Here is a 26,702-nt window from a genome sequence, read left to right as displayed (position 1 = left end):
GAGCGAGGTCTGGTGAACAATGAGGATGTACCAGACACTAAAATTTAATTTCCTCAATAGTCTCAACTGCCCTACGACCTGTATGCGGTCGGGCTTCGTCACGATGTAGTAATACCCCAGAAGTCCCGTTCCTCCGTTGCTCCTGAATGCAGGGTAGAGGTGATTTTTCAGCATGTCTGAAAAAGAAGTACTGGTTAGCGTCACCCCTCTATCCATATACTACTCCAGGAGAACGCGTCTGTTCTCCTTTACAAGCTCCTCCACTAATGCAATGCTTTTGTCCGTCACCATGCGGTGAGCCTATGCAGGTTTTGGGGCATCCTCCACAGAAGTTACACCGCTTTTAAACTTCCTACACCACTCATACACTTGCTGCAACGACAAATACAAATAACCGTACTGCGCTGTCATACTGCAATAAATCTCGATTGGTTTCACACCTCCGCTACACAAAAAACGCATCACAGATCGCTGCTCAATTGCGGTGCATATTCACAATGGGGCAGCCATCTTGTTGTGGACGCTGCTGCCCTCTCATACGTTTTAGCATTACTTTTCCATCTGTTGGTCACTTTGTGAACCTCAAGGAACTACTACACTGCACAAATTTTAGAAATTTCATGCAACCTTTAACGTTTTCATTTGAAACACCCTCATACATAATCATGAGCTATGGCTGTATGGATGCCGCAATCGCATATTCAGTGCTGTTAAATAGCAGAACGGTGGGGTCCTCATGTTGCACAACTGAAACGAATGGCGAAATGCGAGCACAGCACTCCTTGCAGCTGTACCCATTTATAACGAACACTAATGAGATCAACGTGGCAGCCAAAATGCACATTACAGCTATGGCACTGAGTCGGATAGATCAAAAGCCCTTGGATGCAGTTCAGTTGCAACGGTGTAGGCACCAGCAGCCTATGTGTACGAACGCACCACACAGAGGTGTCCTTCATCTCAAACATAAATGACCATCAAAAATAATATTCCACGCACAAGGTGAGAACAATGGCTGTTAAACGTATGCAACAGATGGCAGCAAAAAAATCCTCCATGCGAGCCCAGCACTTTCCTGTCTCGCAGGAACATCAAGCCAACTGCAAGGCTACCAGAATTATACTCCGTTTCATACACAGCAGGCAACACTGCCAAAGCTAGCGCGCCTGTTCACGCAGACTAAGTCCGCACCCATAAAATAGTTCACCATACAACTACAATGACCATAGACATATTTCGTCGTGGCAAATCTCAAAATACCGTGAATGGTAGCTTGCTGCACTTTGATTTACCTCTTGCCACATTTTCGTCCTGCGACTCACTGAGACTTAAAAAGTAATGATGACATCTGGCGGTATGATATGCGGTAGGTAGGGCGAATCACTCTTGCTCTATTCGCCCCTAAAAAGTACTCCACACTCAGTGAAAATTATAGCCAGAGGGTCCAAACACTGACCGCCTCAAAGCTTTGATCATGATTTTCAGTGCTACCACTCTGTTTCATACCGCTTTTTGGTTTCGCCCGACTGCTCACCGAAGTTTTGAAAAGAATGTCGCCGAGTAATATGGTTTCGCAGACGCACTATTTCCGTAGCCTCCACAGTCTTGCCTGCTATGCATGAAACGGAGTATAAGTGTGAATCTAGCGGTACAAATGCGGAGTGATCGACACAAATGCGTTGTCAATGCTTCTCATTTAGAAAAAGTTGAGCCTGAACACTCTATTAGTATGAACAAAGACAACACAACCAGAAAAATTTTACAACATTAGGGCTATGGTGTTTAATCTTGGACAGAATGAGCGTCTGCAGGCACAAAATTCGGTTACAGTGAATGAACCTGCAGGTGCCAGGAACTTGCATGTCAGGGCATGCTGCATCGTCTTCACTGCGGTCCTACATGAGCATCAATACTTTTTTCGCTTACTAACGGGAGATGCGGGTCTTGAAATGAATATTTTTTCTATTAAAAATATCGTAACAAAATTGGGTGTGCACATGTGTTTCTTCTTTCTGTTTTCAAAACTATAATTAGTTTCAGTATAACTTAATTAGTTCCCATAATATGCGAAAATAACTGAAGCTTAATTACCTAGTAAACTTCATGGGTCATAAAGACACTGTTTCAACATTTCTTGGTTTTGACTGAAATGAAGCCGTAGCAAAAGGCCTGCTATCTGGAACTATGCTAATTAGACTGTTTTTGAGATGCATCATCATATAAACATGTTCTATTTTGTCCAAGCACCATAATTATGAAATATAGTTAGGTAACATTGCAGTTCACAAAATTTGTAATGTTAGACTCAGCGAAAAAAAAAAAAAAACAAAAAAAAAACACAGCTCCACAGTTTAGTCCTTTCTGAGTAAAACGGTATAGGATTAATTGAAATTGCGCCTCAAAAATATAATAAAAGCTTCCGTAAGGGCAGTCAAGTTGGCAAAAAACATGAAGCTGAGAAAGTCGCATTTGAAGTGCGTGTGTCAGCCATTCGGAGGTCGTTGTAGAGGCCTAAAAAAACAGCGGAATTCGGATGTTCCAAAAATATTTCACAGCAGTGAGTAATACCAGGTTGTGGGAAAAGGGCCCAGTTTTCAAACAAAACCAAGATGGCGGCCGTCGGGGACGTGGTCATGGGAAGCGACAGGCACGAAGTTCTGCCTAAGTCGCCATTCACTCTTCGTAGGCGCGAATTATGTATTTTAATATTTCGAGGTTGAATTAAGCCTTGAAGCTTACTTAAGAGTGTTTTCGCATTTTTTTATCATTTCAAGACCCGTGTCTTCCCTTAAGGGCATGAAGACTGAAAACAGCATGGATTGCACAAAGAAATGACAAAAAAAAAAAAGCTATGGGGGCTTGCCCGCTTCAGAAAACAATCTCGTGAGAGAGGAGGAGTGGTACACTGATGTATTTTTAACAGTACCCATCTTTCCTTTCAAATGTGGCATTTTTCTGGGCCAGTTGGTATGAATCCATGATTTGGGCCAGCATGAACTTTGGGACACAAACGAAGAGAGACACATGTGTCTCTCTTCGTTTGTGTCTCTCTTCGTTTGTGTCCCAAAGTTCATGCTGGCCCAAATCATGGATTCATACCAACTGGCCCAGAAAAATGCCCTTTTGCAGTATCTTTCTTGTTCGCTGGGCGCCCCTCTTTTCTTTTCTCTTCTTAAAGCCCCACCTTCTACTTTGACGCTCTTGATTGCGGACATCACCTGCAGGGCAAGACTGCTATCGCGCAGCATAAAGAAGAAGCTGTGGACACAGGACGTCAGGCAGCTGTTCGGTCTCATCAACCCGTCTCTTGGCCATGGCAAAAGGGTCACGAAGATAGCAAGATCGGAAATGTGGCGGCAAGTACGCTTGCTGAATGATTTTCTGCGTGTCAAGTCCACATCCTTCAGCGCCTTTCAACACCTTTTAGCACTAGCCAAGCACTCAACGGAGCTCCTATGGACTAGAAGGTACATCCCTGTCCTAAAGCAGGGGAAAAAAAAAAAAAAAAAAACAGCAGTGTGTTCCGTGTTCCATGTGTCTCTCTTCGTTTGTGTCCCAAAGTTCATGCTGGCCCAAATCATGGAGTCGCGGCAGGTAAGACTGGTTAGTACTTGTTCCAGCACCCTAGCGGCGCCCCGATGGTTGTGCCATCTATCGTTCTGCCGTGAAAGCTTCCAACGATGGTTTTCAACAGCGGCGCTTGGCGGCGCGCAGTTCAAATTATGGGTGGCGGCGCCAATTTTTTAGTAAATTAACGAGCTGTTACGCGCATAGACTTCTATGCACTGCGGACCGGACCACGATGACTATTTCGAATTATCCAAAATTTTGAATTAACGAGCTTTCACTATTTCAATCCCTTGACAGATGCTTTCCTTGGTTTTGATGACTGTTGGCTTGTTTAATTGTACGTCATAGCGAACCCCTCATTTCCCTGCCTTAGTCTTCTCAATAGCTTAACGAGGGCTTTGGTTCTGTAAGTCTTGAAGCCACAGGTAGCGTAAGAGGATTCTTGCACAGCTGCCACCCTCACAGTTCGATCATGCCCCACGTGGCAGTCGCGGTAATACGTGACATTGTATGTCTGCTGCTATGAACGAGAGTGGCGCTGGTGAACACACTGAAGTAGGGTACATACTACCGTATCAAAGCGTGTAAGGGCCGCACTTTTTTTTTTTCCAGATTTAATGGCCAATTTTTATTGTGCGGTCCATACACGCGATTTGCGAAAAAAAAAAATTGTTTAAGTAAAAACATACCAATCAGGAAATCAGTGGCATTTATTCTGCGTTCAATCACCACCCGCGGTGTACTCCCGACTCCGAGCTGGTGCTGTGCTCCGGTGCACGCTCATCCCACAAGAAGTTGCGCAGCCCGCCAGCTGTCAGTGCTTAGCCATTGTTCCGTCCTTTCATCACTTAGCAGAGCAGCTCTTCTTCCAGCTAGGGAAACTTGCACGGCTTGCCTCGGAAACCGCGCTTTTTGCAGCTAGTGTTGCTCAATGCATCCTTTTGGTTGCACCATAGTAGGACCATGGACGCATTTCTCGGCCACGCACGCTTGCCGTGTTCGACAGCAAACTATTAAGGTGCTTGCTCATCGTGCTAAAACTGCTAAAACTACAATGCTCAGCAGACACACGCGAAAGCCACAACTACGGTAAACCACAACTCCCGTGCCTTTGACAGCCACAAAATGCCGAACCTGGTGATACTGATGGCTGATGACAATATTGCCTACATAGATAGTGGGAGCTCGCGGCGAAGGAAGATGTTCATGATAATGATTATCAGCCGCGGCCTCAGGCGCCATCCGTGGGCGGAACCTGGAAGCCACTGTGCACATGTGTTGCCTCTGCAATCAAGTGCGCCGTCGCTCGCAGCTGGAGCTGATGCGGAGCGGAGACCATGGTGCATGCATTTCGAAGGCTATTCCCACGTAAGTCAAGCGGAAAGTTTGGGTGCGGCCCTTCTGGAAAACAGGGTGCGGCCCTTAAACGCAATTATATGGTATGTGGGGTTCAAATACAGAGATAAATGAGTTCTTCCCGCTTATCCATGACTGACAATTCAAACAGCCGACCCCACCATATGATCGCACGTGCTACCAAGCGCATGCTGCCATACGGCAGGCCATGCTCTGTAAAGTAATATGACACTGCCTAACACAAAAAGGCATTTATTGATGCGACACTAACGCCAGCTCGCAACAAAATACGCTATGGAATCTATGTTGTCCAGCTCACTAGCAAGGTTATTTGCGTATGTGCGGCCACTCTAGAACAGGAGAGAAACTCCTGAGGCTAGATAGGACTAGGACGAGCTTTCGGGAAATATTTCCGCAAGGCCTCACCCCGCTGGCACAGTGCGGAGCATCATGCCAGAACGACCGCATGTGACGAGTTCTCGAAGCTGAAGAGAGAGAGAGCTGTCTCCCCTCAGCCCGTAACAACCACACTGTCTCTGGCACTAGCGTTGTTGCAATGCAAGCGTTCTCCCTTGTTAATTGAGGTAACTAAGGACGACGCATCACAGACAACTACAAAAATACCCCCGAAAGTATAACATTGGAAGCCACCAGAGCTCAGTTAGTAAAGCACTATATGCGACATATCAAGGTCATGGGTTCGAATCCAATCGGCAGCTTGTAGTTGTTTTTTCTTCTACTTTCTAATCAATTATCTTTCACCCACTAATTGATTGCATTACTGATCAACATCACAAACTAAAAATTCCCCTATGCTTTCCTTGGTTTTGTTGACTGTGGCTACCTGTACCTATGACTTTTATGCCTATACAGTGAAACCTCATTGATAAGTTTCTTTAAAAAACTGTGGTGAAACCAAATTATCCAAGAAAACATATGATCCAAACAATTTTAACAAATGTAGCTTTTGAATGAGGCGCAAAAACACTAATTCACAATTTCAGTTCATAAAAATGTTGATTAGCATTTTTAACACAAGATCTGAACATATCATTTTCTAGTGCTCACATAATTCAGTCTGCTTTCGCGCTGTCTTAAGCGTGGAACGAATTTCGTAACTATCTCTTCCTCGTCACTTTTTTTCGGATGCTGCGCCCCTTTGCACATAAGTGCTGCGGGGAAGCCTCCACGGCGGCAGATTGTAGCAGCGTTCCTGCTTTTTAAGCTGCTTTCCCGAGACCCAGCTTGCCCGTACATATGTGTGTCGCTGTAATTCGTGGATGCTTCGCCTCTTTGCCCTTATCCACTGTGAAGAAACCTCAGTGTTTTTCCTCTTCATGTCACGCCCCTGCGAAAACGATTGTCTCGAATGATAGTGCGCAGTTTTTATTTTTGTTATTGGTGGTGCTTCGCCGCCTTGCACCTACGCACTGCAGAAAAGCCACCACAGCAGACGATTGACACTGCATTCTTCACTTCGTGTGCCCTCAAGTTGGACCGACTTTTGTGTTTCCACATGTACGGTTGGGCCATAAATGTTACGTATTATACGACCACAATTTGTGAAAATTTTAAACGTAGTAGCCGGGAATTCTTGTTATCCAGGAACATAGCAACCGGGAGAAATATAGTGTAACTCTATGGGACACTTTTATTGTCCACGTTTTTGATCGTATGAACAGGGAACATATCAATGAGGTTTTACTGTAAGACTTCTAGCTCAATAATTTCGGACGCAAGTTTGGAGCCATTCTTACGAAGAACATGTGCAGTAAAAGCTCATTAACGTGAAATCTACGGGGACACCAACACATTTCGAATTAACCAAGGTTCGAACCAACAAAAAAAGACAAAATATGTGGTACACTGCGATCAGGAAGCAGTTGAGTAGTGAAATTACCCAAAAATTGTTCTGTGGCTAAAGCAATGTGGCCAACACCTTCTGTTCTAAAGCCCGAGCTGATCTGAAGGCCTCCATTTCACTATCAAAACAGAAGAAGAGGCAGGCATCGTTAGCACAGCCCGATTTCCGTAACGGAGGGCCACACAGGAAGCGGAAAGGGCGTGCGACTGGCGGTAAGCATGGTTTACAGGCTGAAAACTTTAGGAATGCGCCATCTTCTTGTGATTTCCGCTTTTCTATCAAAATGTTAGTGCAACCTCTGCGACTCACAAATTCACACTTATGAGCCACGGATGACATGCGACCGTTTAGGTTGAAAAGCAAAAGTCGCCAGGATAGTTTCACCAACGTTACCCAACTTTCCAGCCTTCGAACACAGTATTGTGAACTGCGTAACTAATGAGAGTGCTTTTCGGTGACATTGTTTCAATAACGCACTGGCGTCGACTTCACACATGGTTTCAGTCTTCTCTTCAAGCATTTTGGCGTGATAATTATCACAAACAGACGACATTTTTACACCACTACGCAGTGGCACACTGCGCAAGTTGACGCTATGGCTGCAACCAATCACATGGAACATGATTCCAAGGGCATCGGGGAAAAAATGTGTGCAGCAAACATCACCGAAAGCTCCAATTCGTTTGTTTCGCACATGTCGCAGTTTCTTGTACAACCTGGTGGCTTTGAATTGGAGTGCTAAAGTTTCTGTGAAGCGCCTGATTTTCTGCATATCGCCGCTGGTTGCGTCGTCCATTTCTGAACAAAAAAAGCTAACACAGCAAACTACTGAACCCTTCAAGATAGGCGTTTATAAGCAGCAGGCATGTACAAATCTCTAAGTCAGGCATTTGCCGTCACCATACTACCGCTAACGCAGAGAGCTCACAGCCCCTTTCATCTGGCCTCCCACCTCAGATGTGAATTTTACCCTCTCCACATCTCCTCCAAAGAGGCTACGCAGCATCGCGGGAGTGGTGCTTGGTCTGCCACGTGCCCAGGCCGCCCAGACACTATGTCGTACAGTTTGAATTATCGGTCGCTCAACCCATTCATGTTCAAATTAACGAGCTATATTTTACACAGACTCCAAAGAAGCATGGACGGACCAAGTCGCACAGGTCAAATTATCCAGAAAGTTGAATTAACGAGCTTTCACTGTAGAAAGGAGCTTGATATACTAGAAATGTCTGATAAAGTGCCAGTTTGGGCGAGCTGGCATGTTTTACTTCCTTCCCTCTCTTTTCTTAAAAAACGTATCATATCAACAAGGTTTTGCTGCATTTTTTGTACCACCCAACTAAATGACATCTGGGATGCTGTGGTATACTTTCTGATCTGTGGGTGTACAGCTGCCATGCTCATCTCAGTAGCATTCAAGACCACTATGAACTATTTGCTCTGGCGGGTGCAATTAGTCGATTAGGTGAAGCGCTGCATACAGACACTACACGCTGCACCACCACAGTGCAAGGCCATGTAAATTTGAGCTAGTGAGTGTCATTCTAAACACTTTTTTCCGTGTTTCATGAAGTGTTTCGGGTTCAGCCTGTGACGGCAGACTTCCGTATGCCAAGAGCAGGCAACACCACAAGGTGGAAAAGGATGTCGCCAACTTTATCAGGAAGCAAAGGGAAGGTGCGATGCCCGTGACGACGGAGATAATACAGGCAAGGGCGAGGGAGGTCGCTAATGTTAGAGGCGTCCCACGGACCCAATTTAAAGGCAGCAGGGGCTTGGTGACGTGTTTCATGAAGTGTTTCGGGTTCAGCCTGTGACGGCAGACTTCCGTATGCCAAAACCTACCACCTGATTTTGATGAGAAGCTGGTGGCATTTCAGTGCTTTGTGATCGAGAAGCGGCTGTAGAAGCAGTACAGCCTGGGCCAAATCGGTAACGCCGATCAGACCCCAGTGTATTTCGACATGCCTGTGGCATACACAGTCACAAAACAGGTGAAAGTAAGAACTGCTGAATGTGAGAAGCAACGTCTTACCGTGATGTTATGTTGCATGGCCGATGGGCGAAAACTGCTGCCCTACCCAATTTTTAAGCAGAAAACGCTTCCATCCAGATAGGTTTTCCCTAAAAATGTCGTTGTGTGCGCACAAGAGAATGGATGGATGAGTGGTGCCCTAGTCGAAGATTGGGTGAAGACTGTTTGGCAATGTCGTGCCGGGGCCCTGTTGTTCAAAGAGTCACTCCTAGTTCTCGACACCTCATGAATATGGATTTTTTATGGCGCAAGCGCATCTATGGCCAAAGAGCGCCATGGCACAAGGTACTTTCGATTACTCAAGGTGGGGTCAAACACCCGTTTTCCAAGCATTCCAACCCTGATAAGCAGAGCACCAGGCAGGGGAAAGCTTGTAGCCATTGTATCACCGGTGGGTGCTCGGCGGCACTGGGGATCGAACCCCGCACCTCCCACATGCGAGGCAGATGCTCAACCACTTGGCCACCGCTGCAGTCAGTTCTCGACTCCTACCGTGACCACTTGAAAGATGCCATCAAGTCTGTGCTTTCGAAAGGCAGTATGGACATTGCAATGATACCTGCAGGAATGACGAGCCAGCTACAAACGCTCGACATTGCAATCAAAAAGCCCTTTAAGGATAGGTTGTGGAAGCACTACGACTGGCTGACGCTTCAGGGCCAGCAGCTAACACCGACCAGGCGCATCAAGCGTGCTTCGCGCAGCCAAGTGGCGAACCGGGGTGCCGTGGCATGGGAGGAAATTCTGGCCGAACTGATTGTGTGGGCATTCCGCAAGTGCAGCGTCTCGAATGCGCTGGACGGAAGCGAAGACAGTGTGCTGTGGGAGGAAGCCAGCAACAAAGAGGACAGCGATGTCAGCAATGTTGACGAAGACGATGAGTGAGCATTCGACGTGTTACGACGGGCATTGCAAGCTTAATAAAATGCATGTTCTAGTCCTAGTCAATGCCTTTTTTCATTCGAGCAAATTTTTTTATTTTCCAACTTTATGAATTTCGGGGGTCGGCCTAGAATCTAGGCTGGCCTAGATTCGAGTAATGGTAGTCTTCTGAAATCATTCTCTGAAGCTTTCAAATGCTTTAAGTTCTAAAGAATTTGCAAGATGTTTGGTATTAAATCATTTTGGACTGCACTTTTACTTTTCAAAGTATTTGTCAGACTACTAATATTTTCCCATCAGCACTAAGAACACATGGTCAACGTTATGTAAACTATCATGCAGTGTTTTCATGCAGTGTGTTCAGAGCTGGTCTGCTCTGAAATGATATGGTTTCTTTTAACGTTATCGAAAGTAGCCAATACCTCTGAAGCGTACTTGTCCAGGAGCCGTTCACCATCATCCAAGACCAAGTGGCAGCATCGGTACAGGTTCACAACTAGTCGGTTGAAGTTTTCCAGGTACCGCAGAAAAGTGTTAGGAGTTGCCACCAGGATGTCGCAGCCATTGACAACCTCAACCTAAACAAAGAAAAATGCAATGTCATGCAGTGTCTGACGACGTACTGTTCACACCTCCGAGGATAGTGCACACAGCAAAATGACTGATGTTATCACCTCTTTTCCTTTTTCTGATCCACCAGCATAAAGCACTGTGCACCTGGGACCATCAATCTTCTCGGTCAGCAACTTGAATTGCTCATAGATGCGACAGACTCCTTTCCAAGTGGATGCCAGTATGAGCACTAGAGGCTGTGCAAAAATGGTTGTAACAGTTAATGAACAGAAACACTGCACTGAATAACTGCACACATGAAATGCCTAGTGAATGGCAAAGAAACACAAAAAGACTGTCCTCCGGTAAAATATTTTGTAAACAGTAATTACTGCAAGGCTCATGAGAATGCCGATGGTTCGTTAACTTTGCCCTTTGAAAACTGGGCTGAAGGCTCTATAGTTTAAATGATTTGTGTTATATCCATGTCCATCTGCATTAAAATATCTAGACCACATGATAAAAACTGCATTCTTATCTGCTGGCATTAGCTGCGCCAAGCACAAAATTGTTTTTCATCACAGTGTAACACAGAGGATGTAAAGCAATGCAATAAGCAGGCTTCACTATCGCCCAAGAACTCACAAATCTTAACAAAACAAATGCTCCACTTAATTTGAATGTCATGCTTAATGCATGTGTGTATACAAAAAAATACTCAATCACTATAATAAGACACCCATTGCTAATACCGTATACACGCATGTAAGGGCCACACTTCTCTTTCCAAATTCGAGGGCCAACTTTCGGGGTGCGGCCGACACACGACGTGCAAACTTTTTTTTAAGGAGAAACACACCAATCACGAAGTGAGCAGCATTTATTCTACACTCAATCATCCCTCACGGAGTCTTCCGACTCCGAGCCGGTGCTCTGCTCTGGTGCATGCTAATCCCACAAGAAGTCGAGTAGCATGGCCGCTCTTAACGTGTAGCCGTTGTTCCACACCTCCATCACATACCATATCAGCTCTTCCATTTCGGGGAGCTTGCATGGCTTGCCTCGGAAAGCGCGCTTTTTGCAGCTTGTGTTCCTCAATGCATCCTTTTGGTTGCACTATCGTCAAACGCACTTCTCGGCCATGTTGAATTTCATGCCCACCGCATGCTTGCCGTGTTCGAGAACAAACTTACAGTCGTGTAGCTATTAAGGCGCATGCCCATCGTGCTAAAATAGGTAGTGCCCAAACTACGGCGGACATTGCATCACGTCGAAGCTCCGTCACGTGAATTTGGACTTCCAGGTCGTTCCTGCAGTTTCGTTTGTAAAGGAATTGCTTGCAGACGTGCAGTTTTCGACCTTTCTCTTTTTAATATCAATGCTCATATCGCTGAGAAAATGATGTTGTGCGCTGCCTCAAACTGCAGCAACTTCACTGCAATGGAATGCAATATGTTCCTAGTGCCGTCAAGTAGTGAATGGCGAAAACAGTACGCCGTTGCGATCCGCTGGCAGACTGCATGCTACGAGCTCCACGGGCAACCCCTGGCTTTGCTTCAAGCATTTTGTTGGTGGTAAACGTTTAAGAGCGTTGTGGAAGTATGGAAATTTTGTTATGAAGGCTGTTTTCTCTACTTGAGGAGCACGAATTTCTCTCTCGGACAACTTCAGCCACCGCCTGTCTCGCGTGACGGCGGCAGAACTGCGCAGAACAGCTCGACAAGATGTAAAAGGACAGGACGATTTATTCCTCAGAAATTTAAGCTGCAAGCGAGTTGCTGGAATTCAGAGCTAACACTTCAGGCCTACGAGATCACAAGCGTCAGCTGCTGAAATGGCGACACCGGCCACGGCGGGGTCCCCGTTGCTTGACATTGCTGGTTGCAGTATATGTTTACGAGCACTTTTAGGATGTATAAATTGTTATATGAGAATGTATTTGCTAACTTCATGCCCAAAGTGAAACACATGTTTTCACCAGCACACCAGTCGACATGTGCACGCAGCAGGTATGAAAAAATTATAGGGGAGCTGTTACATTAAAGTTCCCCGTTTGCGTAGACTCGCATGTTGCAGTTATGTTTTTCATTCCTGTGTGTGGAGAGGGAGGGTGACAGACAAGGTGATCACATTACAAATTGATAAGAATTATTCACCACCATTCTTTCCATACTCTGAGGCAGTAAGTTATGAGAAGCTTCACTTCAGGATAACAGAACTTAAAAATATAGCAGCCAACATAGTCTAGCTGTTTATCACCTTTCACTATACAGCACATAGGAGGATTGACATCTGAGACAAATGTTGTAATACTAAACTGTAGCTGCGCAGCAAAGCATCATTTGAAAACTGTCTAAGTGCTGAACATGCATGTGAAGTAGATAAAAGTCTGAGTCTCTAGCTTACGTGTGATGCATTGCATGCTTGCATGTCGGAATATGGCACTGAATGGTTGACTTATTGAGAGTGATGTTGGTTATTTCAAGAAGTGCAGAATGCTGCAAGGACCGCAGAGGCTGGTCTGGTGGTTGGCCGGTTCAATCAAGTATCCATAAGCATAAAGAGTAATACCGTATTTACTCGCATAATGCTCGCACTTGCGTAATGCTCGCACCCCCCACATTGGCTATCAAAAATTGGAAAATTTTTTTTTTTCCCCGCATAATCATCGCGCCCCCAAAATTACTGCCGCGAGCCGTCTGCTTGTCGTAGCGATCGCCATCTATTGACAGCGGCCACAACTAACTGCCATGGTTGGGCACGCGTGCTACTAGGCGGCGGTACTGTGCTATCATCTACTGCCACCGCCGCTACCGCTCATCCACTCACCACCACTACGCCATTTTGCGAAGGTGTCTCCAGCTCTCCGGTGTCTCGTAGGCCTCGTTTGCCTTGTTTGCGTGTTGCACCGTGCTCTTTGTGCCGCTTCGCCATGGGACGCTACGCAAGCTACCCAGCTGCTTCTATGCTTCTAAGCTAAGAGCTATTGAGTATGCGTTGGAACATGGCAACCGCGCCGCCAGCAGACACTTCGGCGTCAACGAGTTTTGCGTCCGGTATTGGAGACGGCAGCACGACGAACTCAAGACGACTGGTAAGACGCACCGGGCCTTCCGTGGACCGAAGACTGGGAAATTTCCTGCCGTCGAATCCTCTTTACTGGAATATATCAAGGCTCGACAAGCAGATGGGTGTGCTGTGTCGACTGATTTGATACGGAACCAGGCGCTCGTAATCGCAAGAAAGGAGGGCATCCCGGTGCAAGACTTCCGCGCTAGTAACGGGTGCGGCACACGATTTATGCGGCGCAATGGACTCTCGCTCAGTAGGCGAACGACGCTTTGCCAGCGCCTGCCCGCAGCCTATGAAGAGAAAACAGTGGACTTCCATCGATTCGTTATCAGGATCCAGCAGGAGAAAAACTTCTTGCTCTCCTAGATAGGGAACGCGGACCAAACTCCGCTGAATTTCGATATGCCCAGCAGCAGGACAGTCGAACAGACAGGCGCTCGGACTGCGCACGTCAGGACTACAGGTGCCGAAAAACAGAGGTGCACAGTCATGCTAGGCGTGACGGCGGACGGGCAGAAGCTCCCACCGTACGTCATTTTCAAGCGGAAGACCCTCCCGAAAGGAAAGCTCCCCCCTGGTATACATGTGCGCGTCCAAGAAAAGGGGTGGATGACCGCGGACCTTATGGTGGACTGGGTGAAGACTGTGTGGGGGCGGCGACCGGGAGCGCTTCTTTTTCCGTCGCTCCTCATGCTTGATAGCTTTCGGGGCCATCTTCAAGAGTCAGTTCGGGCGAAGTTCAAGGAACTGCGCACGGACCTGGCTGTTATACCCGGCGGCCTCACATCAATGCTAGAGCCTCTTTGAACAAGCCATTTAAAGATAACGTCTGGAGGCTGTACGCAGAATGGATGGCCGAAGGTGAACATGCTCCGACGCCGGGCGGCAAGATCAAAAGACCGTCCGTGGAGCTGCTGTGCAGCTGGGTATCAGAGGCATGGGGGATGATTGATGCAAACATGGTGGCCAGAAGCTTCAAGAAAACAGGAATTTCGAACGCCCTGGATGCGACCGAGGACCACCTGGTGTGGGACGACGAAGAAGCATCGGAAGATGAAGAAACCATCGATTCCAGTGTCGACACGGACTCTGATGAAGAGTAGAATTGCCTGCAGGACGTACGCAACGCGAGTAGTGACGGGGAGGTTGCGCGCGGCAAATAAAGTGCTTTAGCAGCTTGAGCTTACGTTCACCCTGTACTTTCATAACAAAGGTAAGTTAGGCTTGAAAGTAATGTTTTCGTTATATTTACAATTGCGGACCTGACAATCCTGATCTTGCACCCATTCATCTTTGCATTTAACACTCAAAAACATTTGCTTGAAAATTTTTCCCACATAATTATCGCACCCCCAAACTTCGCGTTGATTTTCAGAGAAAAAAAGTGCGAGGATTACGAGAGTAAATACGGTAAACATGCTATAAAACTGCTAGTTTAAAAGGCCAAGGAACACATTGTGTTCACAGACATTACAGATTTTTTGGTATCACTAGTGCCTTAGGGTCGGTTTACCAAAGCCAGTTAACATACAAGCTATGCCGCAGCATTCACGCCAAAACTAAAACTTGGTGAGAATGCCTTTCGTTCAACATTGCAGAAGACTTGGTCACAGGAACTTATAAAAAAATGCTGAACACAACTCGGATCAAGCTTCTATGTGTGCTGGAAAAGCCGAAGCATGATTTTTTTACGCTCTATCATGCTATTTATTATAATTTACTATTTGTCGCTCAGATCTCCTGCATTAAACTCATTTATTACATGCTAAGCTGTATAAAATGTGCCTGCAAGAGTTTTTGCAAGACAAAGGTTATATCAGATGTTATTATCCACATGACAAGAAGAGTTTACATTTAACAGCCGATGAACTTTTCATTTTGCAGTTCAACAGTAAAGCCGACAATGTGAAGAGGTAGTTGTGCTTTTGGCTGCGGTCTGCTTTCTTCGTTTATGATCATTTATGTTACGGTGCCTGTAGCAAAGTAGTGCAGCAGGTTTTGATGCTTTGCTTTGGCTTGAGGTTTTCATTAAAAAAAAAAAAAACACAAAGGCAAGCTAATCTTCTGCCTAGCTGCTTGTGTTATTCCTTGCCTACCTTACCTTGAACACTGCATACAATGCATAAATTTTATATATCCACATTTCTGTACATATGATATGCATCAACAGCTGAGGTGCTCGCCATTAAGGGCATCTGTCCGTACATTGGCTGGTGGTTCTCCATCGACCATGCTCCGAGCACTAAGTTCACGACAGCAAAATGGCTACAGGCTCTCCTCTGCCTTGATGGGAAGCCACACTGATTTACTTTCTGAAGCTAGTGAACATTCACGAGATGCCATAAAACAAAGCATTTATTTTAGTACTCCTTTTCCTTTTACATAATGCAGCAACCAGCATTGGGGAAATCAAGCACAGGAATTCTTAACATCCAGAGCTGCAAGTTATATGTTTGGTTTACGGGGGTTTAACGTCCCAAAGCGACTCAGGCTATGAGGGATGCCGTAGTGAAGGGCTCCGGATAATATCGACCACCTGGGGTGCTTTGACGTGTACCGACATTGCACAGTACACGGGCCTCTGGAATTTCGCCTCCATTGAAATTCGACCGCCGCAGCCGGGATTGAACCCGCGTCTCTCAGGCCAGCTACCGAGCGCCATAACCTCTCAGCCACCGCGGCGGCGCCAAGTTATATGTAAATGGCATGTAATGTCCCACACCACTATGCAGGCCGTGAAATGCATTGCAGTGCATAACTATGCATGGTTAATTTGCGTGTGTGAGTGAGGTTCTTATGCACGTACCAAAGCCAAACATTCCAATGCTGCAAATAGGCTACAAGAGACACCCTAGTGGAGGGCGCTGCATCAATTTCAACCACTTTGGTTCTTTAGTGTGCACTGACATCACACAGCACACCGGTGATCTGCATTTTAAAGCCTAAGAATTGAAGCCACCGCGACCAGTATTCGATCCTGCTACCCTGGGCTCAGTGGCCAAAACACCATAGCCACCTAGTCACTGTGGCGGGTTCACAGTAAGTGGAATTAGCATGGCCTGCTTTGGCAAGAAAACTGTGCCAAAAGAGAGCTTGAAAAGCAACAGGCCCATTCAGAATCCTGAGACATGCATACTTTTTAAACCCGTCATCAAATGTGCTCTCCCAATGGACTGCTTAGGCTAAGCACGAAGCAAGTGACTGAAGGTCACTTATACCCCTGTCACACGGACATTTCGAAGGCCTTCAAACGGACAGTCTATTGACTCAAAGAAGATTGAGTGTTGCAATACGGCCGGTTCCAATGGCCATCGAGTCAAAAGTATGAGTCAACGGTACAGCACTGAACTAATCAAAATTTCCAGGGCCTTCAAGCGTCACCCAAGGTTGCTAGCATTTCATGCACGATACATTCAAGGTACAAAAGCATGAGCAAACATTGTTCTCCTAAACTTTAATGCAAGTATTAGTCTTTACCATAATTTAAAAATTGTAGTAGCCTGGTTGAATGCGCATTTATTTTACACTCTGCATCACAGAAGACAGAAATGCCAGCCGTATCAGTGTAGCAAAAGCAATACAAAACTGCGACAGCAAATCATATAAAGGCAATGCCTTTCAAGACAATGCAACTGGTGTTTAATAATAACTAAATACCTCCTGTGACTCCAAAAAAAGTGTATTTCAACATTCAGTTTAGATTTGTAAAAATATTTTTGTTATTTGGGCAAAATCGAAAGCAGTGATTGTGGCGCCATACAAGCTCGCCGTAAAACATCAGAACCATTTCAATGGCCATTGAGATTTGCCATGTGATTGAGAACCTCAAACGCTCTCGACTTAACTGCCATTGAAACTGGCCATGTGTGACGGGTATTAATTCCACTGCAAATGACACCTAGTCATAAAATCAAAATTAGGTCATTTTAAGTCTGCCTTTGTCAGGACACTGTCTTAGCTGAACTAATTGCTGTGGCAGGAGTGGTTCAGTGGTACTTGTGTAGTGGTGAATTTCCATGTGCACAATATGATTCATGCTATCTCGACTTCACTTTTACTAGCATGAACCTTTTGCTAGCAGTAACACGCTTAAAGTGAGAGCTCGCTGTCAAAGCGCCAACATGGGGGCCGGGAAATGTGAGTGAGAGAGCATTTTGGTGGCGGCAGAGTTCACCTGCTCTCGACGCCAAAAGCCCAAGCGCGAATGAGCCCCAATATCAAATACTGGTGTAGTAAAAAAATGCAAAGAAAAGCAAATGTAAAATAATGTACGATTTTACAATCCAAATAAACAAAACTAGACTGACTCACCATCATATGAAAAAATAAAACAACATGCACAGATATGAATACTGCTTGATTCGACAGCATAACAACATATAACCTGTAATGTGGTAATTCAGAAAGTAACAGAACTAAATCCAGGTAGTAATAAGACTGGCAACTAAAGGTAGCATGATGGGAAGTAAAACCTCATTATTTTGTACTTTAAGGGGCCACAAAAAATGCTTGAATTATCATAAGGTCAAGTTAATTTCCCCATAAAAAAAAAAGAAGTGCCAACTATGCGAAAATGCGGTGAAAACCTGTCGGGAAGCTCCATTGCATAAACTGCAAAAGTATAGTGAACTAATAGCGGAAACCCTGTGATGAGCGTGCAGTTTCTCCGTTCTAAAAAAACAACACGGATATAAATTAGTGAAGTGCGCATTGCATGAGAACAGCAAGAGAAAAAGAAATGACAAATGACGTGCCAGTTGGTGTCCAAAAATAGTGTGCAGCTGGGTTCGGATGGCTGGCAAATGAGTGGCCAATATTCTCTGCAGGCTGGACTAAAGGTTCATGAACTGAATCTATTTGACTAGACTATTATTTGGCTTTGTAACAAACAGAGGACCTCCTATTACCGTCACAGCTGGCATTAAAGGGACCGGACACTGAACAAAACGTGTAATGAGATTATGGCAGAAATGAAGAAACCGTCCCTCAAACTGTAATAACTGAGCACTGCAATATCAAAGAAACTAGGATTTATAATTTTACTATTGGCAGTGAAAAGTCATCACAATCGTCCACCACGTGACCACATCTTGGTAAAATATCGCTTATTTATTTTAAGTGCACAGTGTTTTTTTTCGTTCAGGAGTGTTCGTCATGCTTTATCATAGTTTACTGTCTCTAAAGTGCACCACTCGATGAAAAGCAACACTCGCTTCGCATCGTCGGCCATGCACTTTTAGCTTTTGTAACTAGATGGCGCCGAAATATTTTGAGTTTCTTGCATGGAACGGTAACCACGGTCTACTATAACTTTCGTCAACAAGACATTACATAACAGGTTTGAGTATGGAAACTGAAAAGGACGCTACTTCATATACTAAAGATATCTTATTACTGTCTGGAGGGTGAGATTTACATCTGCTTCTGTTACAGCACTTTTGCTAACGTGCAACTGCCACATGCACGCTGATCATGGTTTCCAGAATTGGGACTACATAAAAACGGGCACATGCACAGATTTAAATATTCTCTGGAAAATTTCCTATAGCATTTCCAATATAACCATCACGGAATACAGCACCTTAGACAGCAAGCTTTCCATTAGGCCTTTTTTCGGCCCAATGGTCCTAAAATTCAGTGTTCTACTCCTTCAAGCACATGTCAAATGTGCACGGGTTACAATGCACCATTTTGCATGATCGCTTGCCCTGCTGGTGACCCCTCAACTCCACCCACCATGTGGAATTCCACAAGAGGCCTTCTTGCATGTCACAGTGGACCAAAACAAGATCGCGGAGCTCATGCTAGAAGAGTTGTGAAGGTGGCGAGTGCCATGGGCGTGGGCCTTAAGCATGCAACATATTACGAATCCAACAAAGAACCGTGCTCTTTCGCACTGTTGATTGTTTGAAGCAGGTGGTTGGCCATTTTTGTTCCGATAACATGTGATATGTGGGAAAGCCCACTTACGGAATTTTGCATGAGGTCCATGCCTAGCAGCATCTGAATGTGACCACTAAGCAGGAAAAAGGAAGAAAGTGAAGGGGACACCACTGTAGTATTTTCCAGGCACTTTAAACTCTATTGCACAGATAATTTGCTCATATACTGTGGCTATGACATGGTCAGGTTCATGAATTTGTGTTGTGTTGTGTTGAGTTTAATGGCACATAAGCAGCTAAGGCTATCATGCGCCAGGCTCAAGGTATATGAACACTTTTCTGTAGGTGGGAGGAAACATGGTTGTGTAGAGGACTTAAATTGCTATTTCGTTCTGGTAGTAATAAGAGAAAGAAGAAATTTTATAAAAGGCTAAAAATAAACGCTTTCAAGAAGGTCAGATAACCTCAGTAGCCATCCTTGGCTGGGCAAGGATCCTGAGGCTCCCAGCCATCCAAATAACCACCTCAGCCCTCTTCTCATGGAATGAGAAAATGGCTGAAATGCATCATATAGTATAAAGCAAAGCTGTGGATCAAAATTTACAGTTTCTGAATAACACCTGCTTCTTTTAAAAAGCTAAAAATGGAAGATATGTTAACAATGGCATTTTCGCCTAAAAGCAGCGCTGGGTGTAAAGGAATGTATTCATTACAAAACTTCGTAAAGTGCTTATTTCTTAGTTTTTCGAGTTTTGCACAAGAGAATAAAATATGGTTTATTGTTAGTTCGTCTCCACATCTTTCACAACGAGGTTTGTCTTGTTTCGTTAGTAAGAAATTATGTGTAATGTGTGTATGTCCAATGCGGAGACGACATAAAATTACTTCGATAAATCGTTCCTGGTGCCTACAGGTCTTCCATTCATCAGGTTCATGAAAGTCGGCGCTGTATTTAATCACCGCTGAATATTCAGAAATTTTCGAATATTCCAAAATTCTGAAATATCAATTTCAAATATTCAAACATCCCTAATGAACACCTATCATATTGCTAGTCCCGACATCCTGGGCACCACAATGCATGACTGGGGCTGCTCGTCACTCTTGCTTGATGACGCAAAACCATCGGACACGCACACCTCTGTTGCGCACATTTGAATTGACAGATGCTGACCACCCGAGTCATAAACCCTACTCTGGCCGTGACACTCTTTACATGTTGCAGCACTTAGCAGCATGAGGCAACACAGCATCTGCCGACTACTTCCTGCCCACTTGCCTGTGGTGCTGCTACAGGTACGTGTTTATCATATCCGCTGGCACGTTGCCTAGTGCAAGCTGGGTGCTGCCTTGTACTCACTCATAAAATGCCAAACAGCCAATAATCAGAAACATGAATAAAAATGACTGCATACCTGGGTAAGAATTAGGCATTTGGTAAGAATTAGGCAGGTACGAATATTCGATTATTTTGAATATTCAGTCGAATAGTAAAGTACAGTAGCCCCTCGTTGTAACGAAGTCGGCGGGACGGCGAAAAAATTCATTGTAAGCGATAATTCGATATAAGCGACCACCAGAGAAAATCTAAAGCAGTCGAGCTTTAATTGCTCCGCAACGGCAAGGAAGTCAAAATACAATGTATTCAGTGAAGCAAAACATTATTCAAGTGCAAAAAAGGCAGTGAGCTTCAGCTATTTCAAGTTCAATTACTGGGCGTATGCAACCCCTGCTCTAATCTCACCAAGCATCGCACGAGGCTGCAGTCGCCACCCGTCGTGCATTCAACCTTTGGGGTATTTCGAATTGCGAAGGCAGTGGCCGCTTTTATGGGGGTATTTCGAAGGCAGAGGCCGCTTTCATGGGGGGGCGGGAGGTCATGAAAATGCCGTGGCTCGAGTCTGAGGTTGTTTTTGTTGTGCTAAAAAAAACGATTAGCCGCTCATTGTAGGTACGCAGCTCGATCGTGAAAACTGAACTGTTTTGCAGTGGGTGCTTTGCATGATTACGGGGCACTTTTTTTCACAAGGTGTGCAGTTGTGAAGTTTGAAATTGAGTTTTTCGGCGAGAGTTTTTCGGTGCACTGTTGTCGACGACACTACTAATTCTACGGTTCAAGTGCCGGTGTTTGCGCAGCGTCGAGTTCACGCCGTTGACAGATGACTAGGTACAAAATTCAATGACCCTACCACGCATTTAGATTGTTTACCTGGTCAATGCTGCGAATCGAGCATGTGACCCGCCATGTTGACAGCCTGACTCGCCGCTGGCGACGCTCGGATTTTTCGTGTTTTCGGCAAGTCATCGGTCGATTTGTACAGTCAAAAGTGCAACGAAGCTAGGGGCGGTGTTTTATTGCAATGCAGGCCAATTATGACGAGCGGCAAGCAAATTTCTAGACCGGCTTCCCCAAAATCGTCTTCCCGATTTGTTAACGTAGATCCTCACGTCGAACACGGCAAAGGGCGTGCGACCAGTCAGAAGCTCGACAACACCGTTGTTCACGCATGCAAGCGTGACCTGCGGGTCACCTTCTCGTTTGAAGTGAAAACTCTCGGGAATGGCATTGTTCGTGCGCTTTCAGAAGTTTCGTCTCCTTTGGCTGATGTGAAACGGTTAGGCTTAGCGACGACTACGGCAGCCAAGGAGCAGCTCAGTTCGTTGCCGAGAGCTCACCTCGCGCGCGACTCGGAAGTGTGAATGGGCTCATAATCAGCGGGACACTTCTTTTGTGCTTTTTGGCACGTTTCAGTGCCAGGAATGTTCTTTAGAGTGGTAAAATTTTGCTCACCGAGTGCACCCCATGGTATGCTACGGCGCAAGTCTGCCCGCGGCCTTTTCGCCACTTTTCAGCACCCAAGAGATCGCGGTTTTCTGGCATTGCAAAGCGTCACGATAATTTTATTTTTTTGGTTGGATTCTATCACGGGGGCACCAGAGATGCGGTTGCGATTGATTTGGGCACGCTGCTGTTCGCATCCACTGTAAACAGATGGGGGCACTCGGCACTTGCTTTGGTGCTCGTTACTAGGCACTTCATCGGTTGTAGGTTTGGTACTTTTGTGGCCTGTTCGGTGCCTGTATTAATTTGACACTGCATGCGTAAAAGGTTTGCCGCCGCGGCGGCGATGCCTCCACTCGCCACTTCGCTCCAAGCGGGTCAAGCTATTCATGCACTTCCAGTAATGCGGCTTAAAATGCATGCGTTTGGGTCGGGACTGGAAGAAATTTTGAATAAAGCGATATATCGAGTAAAGGGATTTTGTTATAACGAGGGATTACTGTATTTCATAATCGATTCGATCCGAACGTTTGGTATTCGAATTCTTGAAGTGTTCGTCTCGAGCGAACAATGTTTCTGGAATGCTTGCTCCGTGTGGCTTCAATTCTGCGTACTTCCTTTGGGATGGTACCAAAGCGTGCGCAACCAAAGCCCGAACTCCGTGCCGTGCGCCTGTGCTCCCACACATATGCCGGAACCGGTCTGCACATGTTCGCGGCAACAAACATGAGCTGGTGGAAGCGCAGCGCCCAGATCTGTACATGCCAGGTGGTGTTTGCAGCAGCGCCGAGCACCAGGCCAGGGGAAAGCTTGTACCCCCTGTATCACCGGTGGGTACCCGGCGGCACTAGGCATCGAACCACACATCTCCCACATGTGAGGTGGATGCTCAACCACTCGGCCACCGCTGTGGTTTTAAGAGCAGCTGTTAGAGGCCCCACATATAAGTCTCACACTCCACAGATACATCAGCACCTCATGTTGGCCGGCACCCCCCATTTCCGATGGCCATTATTGCAGAAAGTCGACGCAGCTTCAATGAGCATGACAAAGCTGCAATGCATTCTCTCTCTTTTTCATGTGATGGCCTTGTGTGTTTGAAAAATACATGATTTTTAAAATGCCTTCTGTGCCGTTCAACCTTTTTTGTGGGCCAGGCGTATTCGAAATATTAGCTTCAAAATTATTAGAAGAAAATTGCTACTCACTGCAAACAACCAAAAAAAAAGAACTATTTGCACACGCTTAGTAAGAATGTATTTTTGTATTTTCTTCCCCTTGTTTTAGGGTTTTTTCTCAGAATCTCTTTCAGGAGAGGTCACCTCCTAAAACTCCTAAATGACACTAACTTTCATTCCAGACGAAAAAAATGAGAGACCTTGGAACTTTTACAGAGCCCTGTACAAGGTGTATCATCAAAGTCGTCATATGAACGAAAAATGTGCAGTCAAAATACAAAGTGCTTGGAAGGAAAGAATCTAATGCAATTTTCTCCTGCTCAGTGCTGAGAATTAGAAAAAACTGCTCCATGGTGAATTCAAATCTCAATTCTCTTAAAGCAGAATTCAAAATAAAAAAAAAATATACACAGTCTGATTAAAGGTGCTTGCTTAAAAAAAAAAAAAAACTAATAGCAAGCATCTAAATGTACATGAAATATAGTGAATACTGTCAAAAGACCTTCAACTCCCCTATCTAGACAAACCTAAATGAGAGAAAAACAGGAATATTCTGCTAATAAGGCACAACAATTATGAAGTGACGCACACCTCAAAGACTGCCCTTAGTACACTCACCCCAGGTCCTTCGGGCAGCCGTTCATAGTCGGTCTCCGTCAGTACTCTTGAAACAAGTGGAATCAAGTAGGCAAGTGTCTTGCCTGAATGTGGAGATCCCACTGCCACAATCGTTCTGCCCGAATCCACTGCAGGCCATACTACTGATTGAATGGACGTTGGAGCACGAATCCCTTGGGAGCGTAGGTTCTGAAGAAAAGGAAAGGTTAATTGAACCATGAGAGTAAGTCCCCATAAGTACCGTATTTACTCGCATATAGAAAGCACTTTTTTTCCCCAAAACCCATCAAAATTTGGGCGTGCATTCACTGTCCAGGGTACAATATTCATAAAAAAATTTAACCGGTAAAAACAGGCCAGAAAATAGGCTGCTTGAATAAATACTTCACCTGGTATGACTCATCTTCAAAACAAACAAAACATTCTCCAGCATGGTTTCCGTGCTCGAAAGCATAGTCTACAACTTTCATCTTAAACGGACTCTGAAACGCCTTCCGAGGAGAGCACATCAACTCGCTCAATCACAGCAATGTGTTGTCATGAACACCTGAGCCAAATAATAAACTTCTGCAAGCAGCAGAAACCCACAATCACACGCGAAAGTTAGTGAGACCTTTCCTGTTTCAGGCTCGCATCCTCCTCCTTCGCACGCTCCTGCGTATACCAGTTCAGAGATGGCTGTTGGTCAGATTCTTTCAGCTGTCAGGCAGCTACCATGGCCACAGCCAGTGAGCCAAGTAGCCTGGTGGAAGAAGAGCCGACCTTTCAGCATGCGAAAAGTATGCTGAAAAGTTACGAGCGGATAAGGAAAGGCATGAAGACGATGAAAATCAAATTTTGTCTACAGATATATCAGCTTCTACAAAGCACATTAAAAAAATTCTTGCTGGAGGATATTTGTGAAGTGGTGTCCTTTAACAAACCAGGCATACCGCAAAGAGCCCCTTTAAGGAGAGACACTGGAATATTTTTATTATTCGAGATATTGTAATGATATTAAGTTTGTATATGTATCACTTCCTCTTATTTTCAGGAATATAATTTTAGTAACCTCAATTATGTTTGGTTTCACAGAGTTTAACCTCCCAAAGCGACTCAGGCTATGAGGGACAGCGTAGTGGAGGGCTCCGAAAATGTCGACCACCTGGGGTTCTTTTAACAAGTACTGACATCCCACAGAACACAAGCCTCTAGCATTTCACCTCCATCGAAATGCGACCGCTGCGGCTGGGATCAAACCCGCGTCTTTTGGGTCAGCAGCCGTACGCCATGACCACTGAGCTACTACGGCGGCTAATAATTTCAATCAGTGCCCAAATGACGGAAAAATAACTGAATCCAAATAAGGCAATTTCTTATGAGTCCTTTTCCTCAATATTTTTTGGTTCCCACTGAAATGAACCTGTAGCGAAAGACCAGCCATGCTATGCTATGCTATTTACACCGTTACTGATGTACATCATATAAAAATGTGCAATTTCACCGAAGCACCATAATTATGAGATATGAGACTGTTCACAAAATTTGTGAAGTTTGACTCAGCCATAAAAAAATTATATAGCTCCATAGTTCAGTTCTTTCTGAATTCACTAGTATAAGATTAATTAAAATTTCACCACAAAAACGTACTGAACACTTCCATAAAGCTAGTCAGTTTGACAAAAACCATGAAGTTGACAAAACCACATTTAAAGAGCGTGCGCAAGCTTTTCAGAAGTCATTGTAGAAGTCTCATAAAACGCCGCAATGCAGATGTTCTAAGAAGATTTCACAATAGTGACTAATACCAGTATGTAGTACGTAGGAAAGAGCGCCAGCTTTCGAATAAGAGCGAGATGGCGGAGATCGAGGACGCGGTCGCGGGAAGTGACAGGCACCAAGTTCAGTCGCATTTTGCTCCGCAACTGTGATTTTGGCACTTCGGAGGCATCAAATACAGTATTTGCTCGTTATAACAAAGTCAGCGGGATGGCGAAAAAATTCGTTATAAGCGGTAATTCAATATAAGCGACCAGCCGAGAAAAGCTAAAGCAGTCGAGCTTTAACTGCGCCGCAAGTGCGAGGAAGTCAAAATACGAATGTAGTCAGTGAAGCAAAACTTGAGTCAGGTGCAAAAAAGGCAGTGAGCTTTGGTTGTTTTAAGTTCTTACCGGCCCGTGCAACCTATGCTCTAATCTGATCAAGCATTTCACAAGGCCGTGGTGGCCGCCCATGCATTCAACCTTTGGGGTACTTCGAATCGCGAAGGCAGTGGCCGCTTTAATGGGGGTATTTCGGGGTATTTCGAAGGCAGTGCCCGCTTATATTGGGGGGCGGGGGGGTCACAGAAGACTACAAGAGTATCGCACTGGAAAGCGTTGAAAATGCAGTGGCTCGAGTCTAAGGTTGTGTTTGTTGTGCTCAAAATACGATTGGCCGCTCATTGTGGGCATGCAATGTGATCGTGAAAACAACGATTTTGCAGTAGGGCCTTTGAATGATTATTGGGCAATTTTTTCCCGAGGTGTGCAGCAGTGAAGTTTGCAAAAATGATTCAGCACACCACTGTCGACGATACTGTGCTAATTCTAGAGTTCAAGTGTCTGTGATCATGCAGCGTCACGTACGTGCCGTTGACAAATGTCTAGGAACAAAATGCAATGACCCTACCCCGCATTTATACTGTTTGTCTAGTTTGATGGCGTGAATCTAGCACGCACAGCTCGAGAAAATCGCCGGGGACACACCATGGTTGCGCTGACCTGCCCTGTTGACAGCCTGACTCGCCGCTGGCGACACTTGGATTTTTCGCGTTTTCAGCAAGTTATCGGTCCATTTGTACCGTCAAAAAATGCAACGAAGCTAGGGGCGGTGTTTTATTGCAATGCAGGCCAATTATGACGAGCGGCAAGCAAATTTCTAGACCGCCTTC

The 26,702-nt window shown here is 45.3% G+C and overlaps 1 protein-coding gene across 1 annotated transcript in view; it reads right to left on the bottom strand.

Moving 5' to 3' along the window:
• LOC144114147 (putative ATP-dependent RNA helicase TDRD12) overlaps positions 1–26,702 on the bottom strand; it is a 169,337-nt gene that overhangs the window by 78,853 nt on the left and 63,782 nt on the right. The window contains 3 exon segments of the mRNA XM_077647669.1: positions 10,130–10,285; positions 10,382–10,516; positions 23,792–23,980. Of these exon segments, the coding sequence (XP_077503795.1) occupies positions 10,130–10,285; positions 10,382–10,516; positions 23,792–23,980 (480 nt within the window).

Source organism: Amblyomma americanum, chromosome 1 (assembly GCF_052857255.1).
Source record: "Amblyomma americanum isolate KBUSLIRL-KWMA chromosome 1, ASM5285725v1, whole genome shotgun sequence".
Classification (NCBI taxonomy): domain Eukaryota; kingdom Metazoa; phylum Arthropoda; class Arachnida; order Ixodida; family Ixodidae; genus Amblyomma; species Amblyomma americanum.
This window is presented reverse-complemented; position numbering and strand designations above follow the sequence as displayed.